General features: G+C 47.8%; 1 protein-coding gene across 2 annotated transcripts in view; it reads right to left on the bottom strand.

The window, feature by feature from the left end:
* The window catches only part of IFT172 (intraflagellar transport 172), a 1,218,930-nt gene that overhangs the window by 283,375 nt on the left and 914,327 nt on the right, over positions 1-21,228 (bottom strand). For both annotated transcript variants that reach the window (XM_069605452.1, XM_069605451.1), the window contains exons 33-34: positions 7,037-7,217; positions 554-663 (exon numbers count right to left, since the gene is read on the bottom strand). In XM_069605452.1, coding sequence (XP_069461553.1) covers positions 554-663; positions 7,037-7,217 — 291 coding nt within the window. The remainder of the gene's footprint in view (positions 1-553; positions 664-7,036; positions 7,218-21,228) is intronic.

Raw genomic sequence — 21,228 nt, 5'->3', positions numbered from 1 at the left:
CTTTGCAGCTGGGTATCAGTCAGTTCCAAACCACTTCTAGTCAACGTTTAGGCCCCGTCAAAGTGAGAGGTCAAGAGGTGCTGTTCCTGTGTTCCACCAATACCGGGCAGAGGTTTTTGGCAGAATGGTATTTGGAACAGTGCAGGAACCAGTAAAGCTTCCTCATGATTCCATTTCTCCTGGTTCGGGACTGATCACCAGGTTGAACATAATAAGGATACAGACCATCATGTTAGACATGGATATGGAAGTCCTAATTATTGTAATGTTTGGTGTGTTGTTATAAAATAAAATTAAAAAATTAAAAAAGAAAAAAAAGGATACAGACCATCAGTGGGAGACTGAGGATGAGAGGGTGGGGGTAGGTCAGACCCAAATTACAGAACTGCATTCTTTTAAACTTGCTGAAAAGCACTTCAACGTAGTTGCAAGGCAGCTCTCAATCTCTATTGTGTTTTGTGATACTAGCATTTTGTATTTACGACATTATTTTAAATTTTTTAAACACGTTAATCCCGAAGCTTTCACATTCCACACATATGCATAGAGTTACCTGGCTCCTTTCTTGGCCACTTCCCTCTCATATTCATCCTGCAGCTGCTCCAACTTTCCTGGAATGTACTCCTTGCAGATTCGGATGGCGTCACTCCACATGGCTGCTTCCTTCAAGCCCAAAAGAGAAGCATGGCACATCAACGTTAAAGTAGCAGCCACAAGGTACCAGTGCAGCTAGGTGGGACTTCACTCTTTACCTATTTCATTAGTCTTACGTAATATCAAATGTGTGGCATAGCAGCTACCTCTGGAAATCTCATAACACCTGCACTATTACATTGGTTGGTAAACGTACGTGTAGGATGTTGATGTGCACAATAGGTAAGGTTTGGTATCATGCATATCGCTGTCCGGTCAGTAGCATCAGGGAGAATAGCCTATTTACAGATATCTTCTAATTGTTTATGGGTGGTGGGTGATTGGTGGGGAGAGAGAAACCATGATTTAACCCTATGGATGGAGTGCATTTATAGTCCAAACAGATGCTCTTTCGCTAGCCATCCCCACAGATAACGCTATCTTTAGGAAAGACCGTACCAACCAGAGAAGTGGGGCTGTCGCCCTCATAGCCAGGGAATCCCTCAGCATCAGGGAAGCTCCAGGACAACTTGGGCACAACTGTGACTACCTCCCACTCATCAACCTATCCCACAACTGCACCATTACCATGCATATTGTATATCGACCCCCTGGTCCTAGTACAGACTTCCAAGACTCTCTCATCCTCTCCCTGTCGGATAATATCAAAAAGACCTCCCAAATCATTCTCCTGGGCGATCTAAACCTAGGATTGAACGACCCCAAAGATCACCATGCCAAAGCCCTCAACAAAGCTCTAACCACCTTAGGATTCACACCAACCATGGATTAACCAGCATAATTACTCCATTCTAATCACCGCCAACACCCCTATACCCTGGTCTGACCACCACTATATCCAATTCAATCTCGCTGCTAAGAAAAGGCAATCGCTCCCCACCACCTCGTGTCCAACAGCATTCGCCAGCAGCTTGCGCAAACTTACAGCGGAAAGTCTAGCACCATTTCTAAAGGTGCCCACGCTTCAGGCGCCATCTTCCAATAATCCAGATACTCTAGCCAGCACCTTTAAACACATCATCACCAAAGCAGTCGACGCCATCGCCCCTTTGGCCTTAAAGAAAGCCAAAAAAATCAAACACTCTAATACCTGGTTCTCCAATGAGCTGATTAAGCAACGCTCAGAGAAAAGGTCCGCCCTCTCCACCTGGAAAGCCAATCCCTCAGAATCGAACAGGGAGACCTTCAAGGCCATCTCCCAAGTCATACAAAAATAATGTCATCAAAGCCAAAGCCTTGTCATTTAACTCAGGGATAAATGACGCCAAATCAAGCTCCAAAGAAATGTTCTCCATCTTCAGAGAGCTGGAAATACCATCCACCCCTCCACCCACGCTCCTCAAGGATGAAAGTTGGTGTAACAGCATTCAGTCTGCCATGTTAGACAAGCTCAACATCCTGCAGACCAAAATCATTGGCCATCAAAAAGCTCTTGAAACACTAATAGCCAGCCAGAACAGCTTAGTGCCTACCACCCCTGAACCTAAACCCTCTGCCCCATTTGACTTCAAAGATATTAGAGAATCGGAGGTCATCACCCTGCTCAAATCCATCTGCTTCCAACCTTTCCTCACGGCTTTCATTAACTCATCCTTCCGGTCAGATCTTGTTCCAAGCCTGGGTACGCCCACTCTTAAAAAAGCCATCACTTGACCCTACCATCCCTGGGAACTATAGGCCCATCACAACGGTCCCATTCCTGTTAAAAATTCGGCACAAAGCTGCCTACACAAGAGAACCGTCTCCTAGGCCTGCAGCAATCTGGCTTCCACCCACGACATGGCACTGAAACTGCTCTCCTTGACCTAAAGAACCAAATGGATGACCTTAGAGACATAGGCAAACCGGCACTACTCCTGCTTCTGGATTTATCTGTTGCGTTCGACTTGGTCGATCACAACACCCTCTGCCGCCATCTCGCATCTGCGGCCAACTTCTCCCCCAAAGCCTGTGAATGGATTATCTCCTTTCTCCAAGAAAGGGCTATGAAAGTCTTCTCTGACTCAGCCTCCGCCACCCCGAGCCTCAATAAATGTGAAGTCCGAAAAGGGTCATGTATAGCGCCAACGCTATATAACCTCTTCACTAGACCTCTGTTTAGCATCCTGGACTCCATGGGCATCTCATACACCAATTATGCAGATAACACACAGGTGCTAATCCCACTCACAGGTGACTATAAAACAGACATTTCTAATCTCACTACCATCTACTCGAACATCCAATCCTGGATTGCGGACAACTGGCTATGCCTTAATAGCGAAAAAACAGAAATCCTACTTATCGGCTCACCCACTATCCTGGGTAACCTCGGTCAGGACTACTCCTCCTTCACTATTGACAACACACCTATTAAGGTATCCAACAATGTTAAAACACTTGGCGTCTACCTAGACTCGGACCTCACCATTGACAGACAAGTGAATTCCATTGCCACCTCATCAGCCTACTACGACAACATTATTAATGCAGCCAGACCATTCCTATCACGACAGAACTGCCTTACCATTGCCAGGGCCATTATTGGCTCCAGACGCGACTACTGAAATGCCCTCCTATCTGGGACCTCCTGCAAAAACCTGGCCAAACTACAACTGGCTCAAAACAATGCCCTTAAGGCAGCCACTGGGACCTCAAGGAAAGAGCGCATCTCTGAAATTAGGAGGCAGGTCCATTGGCTCCCTGTCAAACAGAGAATCATCTTCAAAACACTCTCCCTGGCACACAAATGCCTCCATGATGTTGCTCCTCCATATCTTGTCCAGAGAATTGTCAAGCACACTGCCATAAGACCTCTCAGGGAGGGGTACTCCAACCTGATCCTCGTGCCCAAGACCAAAAAGGCCCGTGCAGGGGGGATCTAACTTTCCCACGACAGCCGCCACACAATGCAACACCCTTCTACCCCACCTAAGAATGATTGAGTTTCACCAAGTCTTCCGCAAAGCAATCAAAACCAAACTATTCATATTAATACCAACTGAATGCTATCTTATGTCTGCTTAAATCTGTGTATGTATGATTGACTTATGTATCTGCAACTAAGAGACCTCACGGTCACATGTAACCATCGTAAAGCAAAATGTTTGCTACACCTTCATGTAACAGCGCCACAATGCCTTTGGGCTGCATGTGCGCTATACAAATGCAAATAAATAAATAATGTGCGAAGGGTTCACTTGCTTTTTTCACAGTGTCTTGTGATTCAATTCAACAGTTAAAGGCTTGTTGCAACTGTTTTCAAAAGCGAAAGGAGTAGGTGATTTGGCTGGGCTCTCATAGTGGACTGTGGAGTGTGGGGTCTTGAAGTCAGAGATCTGCCCTCCTACCATTGTCACCTGATTTTCCGTTGGATGATTGCGTGGACATTCCTGTGGGCACATAGAGCGGGCCCCAGTTTTCGAGATAACCTCAGTCCGGACCACCTAGCACTCAAATGTGAATTGAGATTCTGGCTTCTTAGAAGTAATGACAAACCGCACAATATGCAGTCCTTTGTTGTGCTGAAAACTGGTTCTCTATCCAAATCTATCCTGCTGGAGTAATGTAATAACTAAGCAGGGCTAAGTGTTAGTTTTTAGAATTTGTTTTCCAAAATCTTAGCCCCTATTACCAATTCACTATATGAGGAATTGAATGTTATTTATTTTTTTACAGAAAAGAGAAAAATCTTCTGAGGACTTTTGCTGAGTTGTGACTCAATATTAAGTGACATCATCTCGACCAGGGAAGAACTTGCGGGACGTCTGTGTTAAAAGAAGGGTTTGCTGTATCAGTGGGAACGGAGATCTACTATTGAGAATCTCCACAGCTACCCTTCGCAGAGTCACCTTATCTAGGATTATAAAAACTGGGTACAATTGCTCCTTATTTGATTACTCGCCCTAGTAAACTTATTTTCTATTCATTTTTAAGATTCAGATGGAATCTACAACCCACCAGACAAGTCTTAGCAAGGTACAAGATGATAAAGGTTGATCAGGCTGTTTGCAGATTGTGTAATGACCCAAATGAGCAAGAAACATTGAAACATCTAGTGGTTTTTTGTACTAATCATCAAGCCAATCAGATTTAATTATTTTTAATATTATCGGCCATACCACCACCATTGTTAGAGCAGTGGTGGGATGTGTTTAATGTTTGAAATTAGCTGAAATGGCGATCATTTACTCTACACTCCTTTTTAGGTTTTGTAGTTGGTGTATGTTTTTTTTATCTTTTAGCCATTCGGGTTGTATTCTTATAATGGTTTGTTTTGGTACAAATTGATATTTTATATAGTGTAGTTTTGTACATTGTTTTTCTAAATACAAAATGTTTTATGAATCTCTATTTGTGATGTACATTGGTCTTTGTTTTATTCTGATGATGAATCTGTTAAAGGATTTTTTTTAACCAATAACAATAAAAAAAGTCATAACTAAGCATAACATATAAATATTCTGGACAATGCCATGCAGATATTATAGAAAATGTTATAGCCAAGATTTTAGGAATTACATATGAGAAAACATGATGTATTTGCCCTGGGAAATCTCATTGGAATATTGTGGGCACTATGTCACGTATTGTTTGGGGAAAAAAGCGGTGCATATTCTGGGGTTAACATGAACTGAATCTCCAGGCAATGTATCTTGAACTCATGGTAGATGTCTTTGTAGATCCTTGGAGATAATAAGCTACCCAGGGAGATGATCGTCCACAGTAATTATATTTGGGGGAAATCAAGTTCTGACTGGGATGGTGATCTGGTGCAAGAGCAACAGAGATTCTGGGTGCTTCTCGAGCAATCAGCAGGTGAAGAAAAAGAAGCATATCAGGATCGGGTTGGTTTTCCAACATGATTTATTTCAAAGTAATTTTTGCTGACAAAATTACTATGAAAAAACTCATTGAAATGTATAGGGGGTAGGTAAGAGGTTAAAGGGGGTGGAGAGAGGTTTGGGGCAGGGTTAATAGCATTGGGAAACGGGGGGCTCCCCCAAAATTCAAAAATAAAATGGACACTTTTTTTCATAGTAATTTTGTCAGTAAATATGACTTCGAAAGAAATCATGTCGGCAAAGGGACATAGAACCAGCAAAGCTGCTCCCCGAAAAGCTATTATGTTAAACCAATGTTCTTACAGAAAGTGTTTGCATAATGCAAGTTTGGTATATTGACAAATAGCTAAGAAGTTCACAGGCACTGGGATCTTGTAGTGCAACATTAATGTTGCAGAGGCATCTTTCTAAACTTAGATACACTGGCAATGGTCGAGAGATCAGGCCAACCCTTTCATAAGAAAATGACAACAGGAATAGGTAACAGGAATGTCAACACAGATGTGTTATAAAAATATACTTTATCTTACAAAGATTGTAGCTATAGGGGTGGGGAGTTGTTTGGCCTGTGTCCTGTTAGGCAGGGTAAACTGCAAGGCCCAAAGCCGACCGGGATCTTAGGGTACCATGTTTAACATAGGGTACCACTGGGCAAGCTGGGATTGATTGCTCACCCCCAACTACCACCCAGAGAGTTACTAGTTTAATAAAAGTTTAAGGATTACCTGTTTGCCTAGTTTTAGAAAAGTAACTGCATAGAAAATAAATATGTCTGGGTGACTCCTAAAACTGATACTGTTTTGCCAATTTAGTTTGATAAAAGCATGGTTAAGCATCTGAAGCCAAATTCCAGTTGGTGCTCTTAATAACTTGACTTACATACAACATCTCTGGAAATGCTTACTTTTACAGGCCACGTACAACGCAATGTGGTTTATTGGCACTAAGCTCCCATGAGAAGCTGATAAAGCCAGCATAGACAGATCAGTGCAGATATGCCACAGTGAAGTGAGAAGTCGTACGAGAGCGACAAAAATGACTAAGGCAAGGCTTTCCTTCTCTCGCAATTTATTTTACAAAAACACATCTCTTGCTAAGACCTATTGACAAGCACGAGTTTGACCGCATATATTTGAAGGCTGGAAGTTGCCTTTTCTGATGACTGACAGCAAAAGCAGGATACAATTGGGTTTAAACATAAAATGTTATTCTTGAGCAATGACCTGAAACAGATGAGCATTATCAAAAACCTTTCTCATCAGAGGCATAGACTGCAGTGACACCTGTCACCTGTCAGTCTACAGGAACACCTTGTTCACAGCAAGGACTGTCCTGCCTGGTCCCTGTTTCCTGAACGCATGGGGTGTGAATGCAAGGTGTGATGTCATGAATGGAATGCTAGGCGAGTGTCTGGAATGCTTGAGTGTGAATGTGATTCCACCCAGGGCAGTTGGAAGGTGTAGCCTGTGTGCTGGCAGCTGGTGCGCTCCCCTCTTGTCTTTCCCCATCTCCTTTATGTACCCTGATTAACCTGTAACCTAACACACAGTTTCTCATACCTTATAGTATTTGACAGCAAGCTCTGGCCTCTGAGCACGCAGCAAGAACGCCTCAGCCTTTTGGAACTCCTTCTGATCAAAGGAAAATCGGGCCTGACCCACCAGGACATCAGCAACACTTTCTGAGTCGTGGGCTTCGGCCACACGTTGAGCCGCATCCCAGTCCTGGTTATGAACATACCTGCAACAATCCGAATAGAGGGTGGATTAATGCAATCAAAGAACAATGGCAAGCAAGATGTCAATGAGAGAGGTAATGGTAAAAAATACAAAGGAAAAGAGACTAAGAGCAAGAAAGCAGGAGAGAGAGAGAGAGAGAGAGAAAGAAAGGAAGAGGGAGAGAGAGAGAGAGAGAGAGAGAGAGAGAGAGAGAGAGAGAGAGAGAGAGAGAGAGAGAGAGAGAGAGAGAGAGAGAGATAGATATAGGGCCTCTCTTTACGAGTCTGCCGGTCCAGAAATAAGGGTGCCGGTAGCAATGTAACAGCACCCTTTCCGGACCAGAAGACTACAACTATGCTTTCCTGGGCCTGTGCTCACATCTGCCGGGCGCAACGGCCCCGGAACGGAGAGTTGTCATGGAAGCACCAGCACAGTTGGCAACGGTGCCGGGGTTTCCGTGTCCCCACACTCATGGAGTCCTATGGGGCTCCATGGGACTGTGGACTGAATTTCCGCCGCCTGATATCCCAGGCCGCCGGGACTTTTAATGTCCCGGTGGCACCGGGATGTCAGGTGGCAGAAACAGTGTTTCTGTCCGGCAGCAACCCGCTGGTAGCACTGGCGGGTTACTGCCAGACTTGTAATGAATGAGAGAAAGAGAGAGAGAGAGAAAGAGAGAGAGAGAGAGAGAGAGAGAGAGGAGAGAGGAGAGAGAGAAGAGAGAAAGAGAAGAGAGAGAAGAGAGAAAGAAAGAACGAAAGAAAGAGAGAAAGAATTGTTAAAGCATAAGGGCGATACAGAAAAGAAAGCTGCAGATTGCGAGGAAGCAAATGGAGTGGGAATGATCACAATCATAATCTAAATTGAATACAGATTGGATAAAAAGGGAAATAGGCGAAGAGCCGGAAACGGACAAAGGGTTTACGCTTAATGAAAAACACAGGAAATGGAGGACATAGAAAGACAGATAGTAAAATCTAATGAGTGAAGCAATTAAGATGAAATCTTATATTACTCTTAATTAGAATAAAGATTGCCTGAGCTGCACTTTTTATTGTATTTTAATTATATTGTTAATAAATATAGTCAATAAGACTAAAAATAAATTATACATCTCAACGGTCAATTTAAACCATATTTCACTTAGAAAGGTATACAATTACAAGATGCACATGCCAAAATAATTATATATTGTGATGAATCAGAGGTGATCATCCCAAAAACCCTGTCGTGGACCCCTTCTCAGGTGGACAGGGAACGACAGCTGCTACCTGATTCTGACCTGGGGGAAGTCGGGGGGGGGGCAGGAGGTATTATGTGGGAGCAGTCTCATGCCAAAAAGGAGGGGAGAACTCTCTGAATAATTTCCCCAATGATCATACTGTTTTAATGGCTTATTGTGAAGTTGAAGATTCTGATGTTGAAACAACTAACATTATGGACTTCAAGTCCCATAATGCTCTTAGTACTACTGAGACGAGAAACAGGGATCCAGAGTTGCTAAACCATAGTAAGCGTTCTAGTTGTTGTAATGACCCACACCTGAGCGGACCTTTAAACATTTAAAGGCCTTTCAGGTGCATGTCAACAGGAAGCAGTGAGAGCAGCAGAAGCCGCAGGAGAAAGCAGAAGTGGGAGCCGCCATTGTATGCCATGCTGAAAACGTGGCAGAAGTTGGGGTTCCTGGAAGATGCAGAGGACGTGCAGCGGGAAGCATTGTTGAGCCCAACTGTCCCGCGGGAGAGAAAAGCTCTCAGTGTAGTGCATCTCGCCCCGGTGTGACGTTTTCAAATCAATCAAATACTTGAAGTAAAAACAATTCATGTTAAAACAAACACATAAAATCAATTTCCATTTTCAAGGATTAAAAAGCAAGTCATTTTACATTCAGCCTTTCCCACAAATTCATCCATAAGATACCTAAACAAATAAGAACAAATTAAAATAAAGCAAATCATTAACTATTCATATCCAGTGGAGAGTGAGCTCGCAGCCTCCTATGATTACATAAAGAAAAACATCATCACAACCAACTTTCAGTGGAACATTGTTAGGGAGAATTCTCTTCTAAGGCCAATTTCCCAAACCTAGTGAGTCCCCCAGCAGCGTTGATGGATTTTTGGGGTTTGTTTTTTTCTCCCGCTAAGAGTGAGACTCTTTTCCTCCCACTCTTAGGCATGATTTGAGGTATGTCTTTGACTTGTTATGTGCTTATGGGCTATGGGTTTTTTTTCTCCACAGGGTATCATCTGTTTTTGTGTATGTGTTACACAGCACCCTCAGTGCAGTAACACAGGGGTGTCATAGTGACCCCCAAACATAGACTCCATACCCTGGGACTGACTACTGTCTCCCAGGGCATGTAAAGTCACCATTGACTTTACTAGTCCAAAATTGTGAACAGAACCAGTACAAACCATCATATTGTGGAAGTACTGGAAGGGGTTAATTCTATTGCCCCTGGGTCTGTTTTCAAGGGGGCACTGTCCAGTCCCCCCTTTTCGAGTTTCTGGCTGGTGGCAGTGGTTACCACGCAAAATATTCCACCAGAATATTTCCTATGGGATTTTCCCATTGATTTTAAACGCACCACTTTTTGGTGCAATGTTAAAGATGCCGCCGGTTTATTTAATATTAAATCAACGCTTGGGTCTTTTTGCCAGAACTCGATTCTAAAATGGCGTCTGTGTCCGTCTCTGTAACTCTGACCAAGGTCGAGCCCTTTGTCCCACTTTTTTGGCGGGCTTCTCCACAGAAGCCCTCCAAATGGTGCCACTCTGTCTGGGTTCCACAGGAGGGGTGGAGGGGGGAATTGGCACCCTGGACTGCGTTGCCTCGGCAACCCAAGTCGCACTCTACTCTGATTGGCCCAGTGGTGAGCCGCCCGGCTCACCACTTAGCATGTGTGATTGACAGCTAGGCTGATGAATGGGGGTTTTGCTGCATAAAAGCCGGCGCTTTGGGACTGGAACTTCAGAAGTCGCCACAGGACCTAAGAATCCGATGAGGGAAGAAGCTGAGCCATCTGCAATGACGACACCACCGGTGGAGCCCTGCTGCAACTACCTCACCACTTTCCCGACGACAAGAGAAAATCTTCTGCTGGACGAGTCTTCTTCCTCTGAGCTGGTGGGATCAACCAGTTCGCCCTTTTCGCCTTCCAAAGATGTCTCTTGGTCGAATCACCCGTGCCAAGCACCACGGTGGCCGGATAGCCAAGCTCACCACTTTTGACCGGGAATAAAAGGACCGCACCTTTTAATCGGGAACTCCGCGGCTGGTTTCATCCCTGTGCAGTGCAACGACTCCACGTTCCCTCCTCGACGAGATCTTCTCTTCCCCTGGTAGGAATCACGAACTTCAACCACTGCCAGGAACAACTGCCCCCGCTGGAGCTTCCTTTCTCCTGAAGGTACTGGTCCTACCTGGCCTCCCTTTCTACAGATTGCTAAAGTGACCCTTAAATCCTTGCCTTCTAAACTGAGTTGGCTCCAGGCCTTCTAACTATATCTTTTGCATCACCCCAACCTCTTTCGAACACTCTGCAAAGACTTTCAGTGCAATTGAAACCGTGTGATCCTGGGCACATTTCGCTTGACTCCATTTAAAATAGGCCTGGCCTATGAACTTTGGCTCTACAGTATAACCTGCCTTTCTTCCCTTGCTCTGAACTCTTAAAAGTGTTGGGAACTGTTTTACTTCTATGCTCTGCCTTTTTCTCTCCCTTTAAATACATTACAGAGTGCCATCTTGGTTAAGCGCTCACGTCTGTTCTAACAAATAGTAGTGGTTTAACCCTGACTTGTCTGATAGTTATTAAGGGAGGTGTTTATACTTCACCTGACTGTGTTTTAACTTGCTTTTGATTGAGAGTGCTAGTGTATTGCCTAAAGTGTGTTTTAAATAAATAATTATATACTTTTTATACAAAGCTCTGGTCAGTGTTTGTTTGCCCTACTGCGTTTGTTTGCCCTACTGCGTTTTTTAGCCCTATTGTGTATACTCTACATAGTGCCCTACTCGAGAGAGTTCTGACTGCTCAGCCACAGCTACCAGGTAAATCTGGGTGGTACAGACTGCTACCAATTGGGTTTACTGCCAACACCTGTAGACTTACAGGCCGATTCATGGAATTCCTCACAAAAGTGTCGCACGCGGCTGGCGCACAGCGTGCCCGTGCGAATGTGTGCGCCAGCCGCGTGCGATAAAATCAATTTCCGCGCACAGCGTATTCATGGATTCTCGCCTCCAAAAGCAGACGTGGCGCAGAGTGGCGCAGCGACCCTGCAGCAGCGCCAGTTACGCCCCCAAGAACGCCCTCGCACAAGGAAAAGCCAACAAGAATGCAAAACCATGGCAAAGGGCTGCGCCAACCCTGTACCAGTTTACCGGACTGGCAAACAGCAAACGCAAAGCGGGGAACGTGTATTACGGGTTTCAGGAACACGCGTGCTCGAGAAGTCTCACACGCGATCTGGCCTGGGGGAGCGTGTGCGTGTATTCCAGAGGTGCGCGAGAAGTTCCACACGCGATCGGGCCTGGGGGAGCGTGTGCGTGTATTTCAGGGGTGCGCGAGAAGTTCCACACGCGATTGGCTTGGGCGCGTGTATTTCAGAGGTGCGCGAGAAGTTCCACACGCGATTGGCCTGGGCGCGTGTATTTCAGAGGTGCGCGAGAATTTTCACACGCGATTTCAGCAGGGTACGTATATTTCAGGGGTTCCGGGGAGTCCTACATGTGATTTGGCAGTGTGGGTCCTCCCAGGTGTCCCCTGCATCCCTGGTCATGTCCCGCAGGCAGCCCACCCAACATGGGCATGCCCCCCAGCAAAGGCACATGTCTCCTTGCACTACTGATCACCAACTCATGTCCCCTTGCACCCCCACCCCCAGCATAGCGGGGCACCTGCCAGCAGGCCCCCACTCATGTCCCACTCATGTCCCCCTACACCCCCACCCCCCAGCATTGCGGGGCACCTGCCGGCAGGCCCCCACTCATGTCCCTCTCATGTCCCCCTGCACCCCCACCCCCCAGCATTGCGGGGCACCTGCCAGCAGGCCCCCACTCATGTCCCACTCATGTCCCCCTGCACCCCCACCCCCCAGCATTGCGGGGCACCTGCCAGCAGGCCCCCACACATGTTCCCCAGCCAACATGTCATCACAATCTAGATCCCTGGCCCTTATGGTTAGCCTCCAAATGCAAAACACCCACTCGAGTATTGCATCCACCCACTTAGAAATGGCAATGACATGATAGAACCCCAATAGCAAGTTTGGAAATGAACACATGGCCCTCACATACACCCAATGGGTGTCAGTGAATCTCAAAACCCATATCATGATATGCATGATACCAATGAGATGATACTACACATTGAAGTTTGATGAAAAAAATGTATTAAAAACAGCATAAATGGAATTAAAAATAAACAAATGACAATGGGAATCAAAAACCAAAAGCAGTATGTCCGTAAAAAATAATGAAAAACGAAAAATCATAATCCAAAGGAAAGGTGTCCAAAGTCACAGTTCAAGAAAGTAAATCCAAGGTAAAAACAAAACCGAAAACCATTGCTCCATGGGTAAATCCAAAAAAAAATGAAAAAATCCAACAGTCAACTATATACAGATAAACAAACCAGGGTCCATGATCCCAACTGAAGAAATGAAACCTACATAAAAATACTACCTAATAAAATAAAACTATATACAAAAATGTGGCACATTGTCCAAAAGGTCCAAAATAAATAAAAAAGCAAAGGAAACCTAAGACTAACTACATAACTATTTACAAGGGCAGTGGGCTAGTCCGACGGCTCACTGGTTGTTGTCATGAGCCAGGGCATCATCAAACTCCTGTTCAATGGCTTGGAGGCGGGCATGTTCCCTGGCCCCGAGGTCCCGCAGGGATAATGCAGTGGCCAACTCCAACTCCCTGCAAAGACCCTCGAGGCATCCAGCCCGCCTCAGCGCCCTCCGCATGGAGTTCTCCGCCCGGACCATTGTGAGCCGTTCCTCCTCTGCCCGCTGCCGCTCCGCACCTATCTGCTGGCCCAACCGCTCCCACACGGAAGACACTCCCATTCCAGGGTTCTCCTGCCCTCCGGCCGATACCTGCACCCCTGATGTTGATGGCCCCGAGCCATGATGCCTCCCACGTCGAGCCTGCCGCTGCCTGCGACGCAACTGCCTGTGCCAGCATGACGGCATCCAGGCTGATGAAACCACCGACGCCGTCGTGCACGTGCCCTTCCCGATGCCGTCACATCCTCCATCTGCTGGGTTCCAGTTGCTGGTGTGTCCACCCCTGCTGGACCTCCGACTCCCGACTGTGGCAGGGATGGGATCCCCGCCGAGGTGGCTGCATTGGTCGGGGCAGGTCCACAGGGGGCCCTGGTGGCATCTGGGCCGGAAGACGGCATGGAGTACGACTGGCGCATAGCCTCCACAGAGGAGGAGAGGGTCGCCAGAGTGCCCGACACATGTACGAGACCCCCGACCATGACCGCTCCCAACTGGGCCACGTTGGCACGGTGCTCTTCGTGATGACGTGCGTGCTCCCCCTGGGAAGCACGCACCTCATCACGAATGACAGCCGTGCTCAACGCGAAACCAATCAGGACCTTCTCCATACGGCCAGGGGTCCCCTCGTCCGCAGGTGGAGGGGAGTCAGATGACATGGACATCCCCCCTACCTGCGGACGGGCCTGGGATGGGGCATCCCTGCTGGTGCATGGTGGTGCAGTCACAGTGTCAGGGACAGTGACATGCAGAGGCACCTCCACGGCGACCTGTGCTGCCTCCTGCCCCTGGACTGCACCACTTGCACCAGCAGGGATGCCCCCACCGGGCCCCATGTGCGGGTCAGTAGCGGCCTCCTCCTCCTCTGTGGAAACCAACAACCTGGATGGCTCCACACCGTCTTCCGCCATTGCAATCCCCTGTGGGGGCTCACCCACCCCTTCCGCTGCAGCCGTGGGGGCATCCCCGCCGCTTAGCTCCACAGCGCCGTCTCCGCCCTCTTCTTCACTTTGCGCTGTGTAGAGGGAGACATAGAACACAAGACTCAGGGTACTGTACAATGGTCCCCTAGACAGGAAGCAATAGCAGATGAGTGGCACTGTCAAAGATCACTTCCATCATGTCCCTCCACAACACATGGGTCAGTGCAGGCAAAACACATGCAGTAACAGGCATGGCACATGCTATGGACATAAGCAAACATGTCCAAGGGACTCTTGAAGCATACAATGTTGTTTTTTGACTCACATGCATCATGGGTCATGCCTATCACATGCACACACTTCAACGTACTTTCATCCATCTGGACTCCCAGACACAGTGGATGCAAGGATAACTAGGCTGCATCAGTGATTCTGAACATTGTCACAGACATATGTCATGCATCCATGGCATCCACAAGTCACAGAAACGCAGGTCAGAAACACAGACATGGACACCATACATGTACATGGCATCAGCACCCATCCCTCACCCACACCCATGTCCAGGAACAGAGACTGGCATGCTCTCATGTGTCCATTCCGCATAGGGCTCCCCATGTTACATTTAAACACATACACCAACCATGTGCTTCACACATTACTGGTCTCACATGCATGACCATGATGTCCCTGCACACACACACACACACACGCGTACATGGCCTATGTCACACATACAGGCAAGTATCAGACAACCAGCACGCTGCAACATGCCCTGTCTCACACAGCAATGCTTGGCCACTTACCGCTCGACTCCAGACGGGTCTGCCTCTCAAGGATCTGGGCATGGAGCGCTGGGCGTACGCATTCCAGGACCCTCAGCTGGATGGTACTCATTGCTGCCCCGGCCCCACTCCACGAGGCGCCGGGCCTTTATGAGGGTCCTGGACCTGAAGTCCTCCCAGCGCTTCTTGACTTGCTTGATGTTGCGGGTTGCCACCCCCTCCGCGTTGATGGCAACCACAAAGTCGTCCCAGATCCTGTCCCGTCCTTCCTTGTCGGCGCGTGGTGATCCGAAGAGGGCATCATAATGCCCCAGGACAAGCTCCACCAGGACACCAACTTCCTTCTGACTGAAGCTGGTGGCCCTCTGCCCCTCTGGCTGGGGGTCGCCAGTGGTCTCGGATGGTGTTTGCCCCGACATGGCGACCCCCGAGGCAGGCGTGGGTGGGCAACTGGGTCCTGGGGCTGGGCTGTGGAGCGATGGTATCCCAGTTGGGAGTGTTCTGTTCCAGCAGGGGTGGACACAGCAACTGGACCCCTGCAGATGGCTGATGGGCAGGCACCAAATGGCAGGGCACGCGTGGCCAGCTTGATACGGAGTGATTTGGCACGTGAAAATTCTGCACGTCAGCGTGTGAATCGAGGAAAGGCCCTTAGCGTGTAAGCGCGTCAGCACGCATACGCGATTCCATTAGACCAAAGGCCCTTAGCGCGTATGCGGGTCTGTGACGTATCGCGCACGGGCGTTGCTTTTCGTGGGGTGCGGTGCGTGTGTCTTGCAGGCGTTGGGGTTCACACGCTATTACTTCACAGCGGGTGGGTGTTGGCTACGCGTTCTTCTACATGCAAGGCAGACGGTGAGTGGTACCCTGCTCCCCCAGGCCCGATCGCGTGTAAAACCACCCGCGAGCCCCTGAAATACACGTACCCCGCTCCGCCAGGCCCGATCGCGTGTAAAAACACCTGCGAGTCCCTGAAATACACGTACCCCGCTCCCCCAGGCCCGATCGCGTGTGAAAACACCCGCAAGCCCCTGAAATACACGCACCCAGGCCAATCGCGTGTGAGAAACTTCTCGCGCACCCCTGAAATACACGCGCCCAGGCAAATTGCATGTGGAACTTCTCGCGCACCTCTGAAATACACGCGCCGAGGCCAATCGCATGTGGAACTTCTCGCGCACCTCTGAAATACACGCGCCCAGGCCAATCGCGTGTGGAACTTCTCGCGCACCTCTGAAATACACGCACATGCTCCCCCAGGCACGATCACGTGTGGAACTTCTCGCGCACCCCTGAAATACACGCGCACAGGCCAATTGCGTGTGGAACTTCTCGCGCACCTCTGAAATACACGCGCCCAGGCCAATCGCGTGTGGAACTTCTCGCGCACCTCTGGAATACACGCGCCCAGGCCAATCGCGTGTGGAACTTCTCGCGCACCTCTGAAATACACGCACACGCTCCCCCAGGCCCGATCGCGTGTGGAACTTCTCGCGCACCCCTGAAATACACGCGCACAGGCCAATCGCGTGTGAAACTTCTCGCGCACCTCTGGAATACACGCACCCAGGCCAATCGCGTGTGGAACTTCTCACGCACCTCTGAAATACACGCGCCCAGGCCAATCGCGTGTGGAACTTCTTGCGCACCTCTGAAATACACGCGCCCAGGCCAATCGTGTGAGAAACTTCTCGCGCACCCCTGAAATACACGCGCCCAGGCAAATCGCGTGTGGAACTTCTCGCGCACCTCTGAAATACACGCGCCCAGGCCAATCGCGTGTGGAACTTCTCGCGCACCTCTGAAATACACGCGCCCAGGCCAATCGCGTGTGGAACTTCTTGCGCACCTCTGAAATACACGCACATGCTCCCCCAGGCACGATCACGTGTGGAACTTCTCGCGCACCCCTGAAATACACGCGCACAGGCCAATTGTGTGTGGAACTTCTCGCGCACCTCTGAAATACACGCGCCCAGGCCAATCGCGTGTGGAACTTCTCGCGCACCTCTGAAATACACGCGCCCAGGCCAATCGCATGTGGAACTTCTCGCGCACCTCTGAAATACACGCACATGCTCCCCCAGGCACGATCACCTGTGGAACTTCTCGCGCACCCCTGAAATACACGCGCACAGGCCAATTGCGTGTGGAACTTCTCGCGCACCTCTGAAATACACGCGCCCAGGCCAATCGCGTGTGGAACTTCTTGCGCACCTCTGAAATACACGCGCCCAGGCCAATCGTGTGTGGAACTTCTCGCGCACCTCTGAAATACACGCACACGCTCCCCCAGGCCCGATTGCGTGTGGGCCTTCTCGCGCGTGTAGGACTTTGGTGCACATGTTTTTCCTGCGCAGGGACGCTACCGCCTGCTTTCGTGTGGCGGACATGTATGGGCCTGTGCGCGTCTTTGGCTATGCGCTGTTTTTCCCTATTCGATTCCATGAATACGTGTTGTAGGCGAGCGTGTGGGTGTTCTGCGCACTTGCCTCCTGTACTTCCCCCGTGACGCCCACATTTTCACGAGTTGTTCCCCATTCTGCGCGTGACGCCCCGTGTTACGCCTACTTTTGTTATGTGCGCCGTGCTATGTGCGAATTCGCTGTGGCCTTATCGCACGGCGTTCGATGACCTGTGCGCCTGCGTGCGCCAGCGTGCGCCGCGCACTTTTTCAGCACACATCCCACATTTGCGCGTGCACGGACTTCCATGAATTGATGTGCGATGTTTTCTGTGCGATAATCGCACTTGCACTGCGATTTTCGCTATTTCACTGCGAATCGCACATTTTCGCATGCGTGGGCCGTTTTTTCGGCGCACATTAATTCCATGAATCGGCCTGTTAATCTTTTTGCAGTGGTCCCCAAGGGAACTGCACAGGATTCTGCCTAACAAACATTTCACCCATAAAATAACTAGACATAAAAACAAGTTAGGCTAAAACAAATAATTAACAATTCATATCAAAAGGGGGGTAAACTCGCAAACTCATGTGGGTATGAAGGACAATGGCATCTCAACCAACCTTCAATAGAACGTCTGGTTGATTACCACCCTCCTTCATCCTTCCCAATATTTTCAATCTTAGTATCCAAGCCTCATGACCGTAGCAGGCTACTGAGAATACAACATGAAACATAGTAGAGCTCCTACAGAATTTCCCCGCTTAGCTAGTGGAACGTAACCTGGGCGACTGGAGTAAGGGTCTTAGATATTGAGTTCTCATGGCTTTCAATTTTACACAGAACAAAAAGTGTGCAATGGTTTCCATGCCAGAGTCACAAAGGGACAAATACCCGATCCACCCAGGCCCCAGGATTTAGTGGAGCAGGACAGAGGTAATGTCCCCATCCTAAATCGAGCATACAAAGATCTTTCAGATGGTGGATGCATAAAGTCAAGGTACCTCTGAAAACCGTAATCTGTTTTGACCTCTAGACAATTCTAAACCCAATTTAAGATTAGCAGCAGCCTCAACCATCCTCTCTTGTTTCCTTACTAATGCTGCTTTCTTATTCCTGGGTAAAGCTGATTTATCTATAATATCAGGGGTTTCCCATAGTGCACGCTCATTCAAACCAAATAGCTGTCCTTTAACATGTGCGACTCATGGGGTACTCCCCCCACCCCCATACTTCAAAAATGTGTTAACGCATCTCAGTACTTCCCGAGACCATCCGTGCACCACAATCTGAGCAGTCTTTAAAGTCCCCCACCAGGCCAATATCATATCGCAGGTCTAATAAAGCTGCAGGTGAACTTTGCGGGTCCAGGAGCACATTTTTTAAAAACTTTCGATGAGGTTAAGAGGCTGTAGGGAAGCATAGCCCCACATTTCTGCTCTGAAAGTGGAGGCTGGGATTGCCGGCCTTAGAAACACTACAACTGCTGGCGAAGTCACACCACAACAATGTTTTTTTTTTAAAAAAAAGAAAAAAAAGAGTTTGCAGCCCCACTATACTTTCCTAGGTTGCAGCAAGCTTTGGTAGCCTTTGGGGACCCTCCGCAGTTCTCATGAAGTCTAATTCCCAAGGAATCATAGAACAGAGTCTGTTCTAATTTACTTTGACCAACATAAATATCCAATTGGCTATGCTTCAAGAACTGTGGCCTGACAATCATGGTTTTTGTTTTCCCAATATTTAGTTGCAATCTCAGCTCCTAACATTTCCCTAGGAATACATTCTAGTTATCTATTAGACCCCAAGGGGTAGTGGATAAAATGACTGCGTCATCGGCTTAGCATAGCTCAGGGTTATCTTCGCCCATCTTTATTTATGTATGTGTTTTATTTAGACCCGACGCAAGACAAAGCCCAGAGGCATGGGGGCGCCAACAAGACACAATACAACAAAAAACATAAATCAGATCCGAATCAAGGGAGATAGATCAGCCTAGGGCAATCCAATGGTTTACTCAAATGAAAAGGGATGTAAACTAGTACATGATCTAATGTCCAGGGGAAGGGCATTCCAGATCCGTGGAGCAGCATACAGAAAAGATATTTGCTCCACATAAGAAAGATGAGTTCTCAGGGTTTCAAGATGGCAGGTATTGCTAGATCTCAAAACGTTGCGAGCCGCTAATCACGAAATGCAGTGAGCCAAATACTCGGGAGCCTGCCCAAAAATGCATTTCTGCATGATACACATCACACGATAGGTGATTCGACTGCGAATAGGGAGCCAATGTAGCTCTCCTAGCAGCTGTGAAGTTTTCTGTCCTTTGCAAGCCTGCAACAATACGTACTGTGTTGTCTTGAATCACCTGTAAACGGGTCAGGTCGTGTTTTGCAATGCCAAGCAGAAGGCTGGAATGATAATCAAGTTTGACTCCTATAATTGCCGGCGCAACTCTGGCACGGTTAGCCGATGAGAGGAAGGGCTGTAACTGGGGCAGAAGTTTCAGATGGTAACAAGTGCTAGACACAAGACCATTAACCTGACTTTTCATAGATAATTCTTGATCAAAGATCAGCCCAAGTGTCTTGATCTTGTGCTGTATGGGAATATCGCAATCTGCAATTTTGAAAGAGAAATACTCCAGATCAAGATTCTTCAGCTCTGTAACAGTATCTAGCATCATTAGTTCTGTCTTGGAACTGTTGAGGGCAAACTTATTTGCTTGCATCCATTTTTGAAAGAGTTCATAGGTGGAGCTCAAGGAGGCGGAGTACAAAACGCAATCCCCCGTAAGGGGAATAAGGAATTGCGTGTCATCTGCATAATTGGCATACAATATGCCTAATTCATCTAATTGCCAAAATAAGGGGAACATAAAAATATTAAAAAGAGCGGGTGACACGCACGAGGCATGTGGGACCCCGTAAGAAACAATTAACTCCTCAGCCCGGGCATCCTCAAATAACAACCTTGCCCTACGATCTGCCAGGAATTATTTCCCTCATTTGATGGCCGAAAGGGAAAAATGCGCTAAAACCTGTAATCTCTCTGCCAGAATAGAATGATCGACTAGATCGAAAGTGGCAGAGAGATCCAGGAGAATAAGCACTGTGGTCTTGCCCTTTGCCATAAACTGCAATATATTGGTCTTGAGTAACAGTAGGGTAGACTCTGTACTATGAGCTCTTCTAAAGCCTGATTGCGTGGCCCCAAGGTGTCATGTTCAACTAGAAAGGACTTAATCTGTAGATGTGCTATTTTATCTAAGATTTTTAGCAGATAGGGCACATTCGCAATAGGTCGATAATTTCCTGCGATGACGGGGTCAAGGGAGTTTTTTTTAGTTAATGGTGAAATCCAAGCTTTTATGGTACTAGAGACAGCATTTTCCCTAAAAACGCATTGACAAATTTGGTTATGAGAGGTACCAATTGAGGGGCCCAGGCTTTCACCGTTAACAGCCGGACAAACATTACCCTTGCAATTAGTGGGTTTCAGCTTACTAAACATGTTGGCAAGATGCTGCTCAGCGATAGGCTGAAAAGCAAACTCAGGAAAGGTCCTGGGCGTTGCATGCCGTACAACGTCATTTGGGTCTGCAATTCTATCCCTGTTTTTGCAGATGATGTTTGCCTGAGTTTTTGTTAATTTATCCGAGAAGGCCTCTTGAATGTCATTATGCCACGTTGAATCCTTGGCCAGGAATAGGACATGGGGCCTCCAGTTCTCTGAGGATACTAAAAAGCTCCTTGGAACTGGAAGCTGCTCCAGAGATACGATGCTCATAATAATTACTTTTCGTTGTGGAGATAGATGGTTTATAGGCGCTGACCACCTGAGTATAGAGGAGTTATTTCCCACTGTTTGAGTGCAAAGCATTTATTTTTCTTGAGCATG

Source organism: Ambystoma mexicanum, chromosome 4p (assembly GCF_040938575.1).
Source record: "Ambystoma mexicanum isolate Mex_15411 chromosome 4p, UKY_AmexF1_1, whole genome shotgun sequence".
Classification (NCBI taxonomy): domain Eukaryota; kingdom Metazoa; phylum Chordata; class Amphibia; order Caudata; family Ambystomatidae; genus Ambystoma; species Ambystoma mexicanum.
This window is presented reverse-complemented; position numbering and strand designations above follow the sequence as displayed.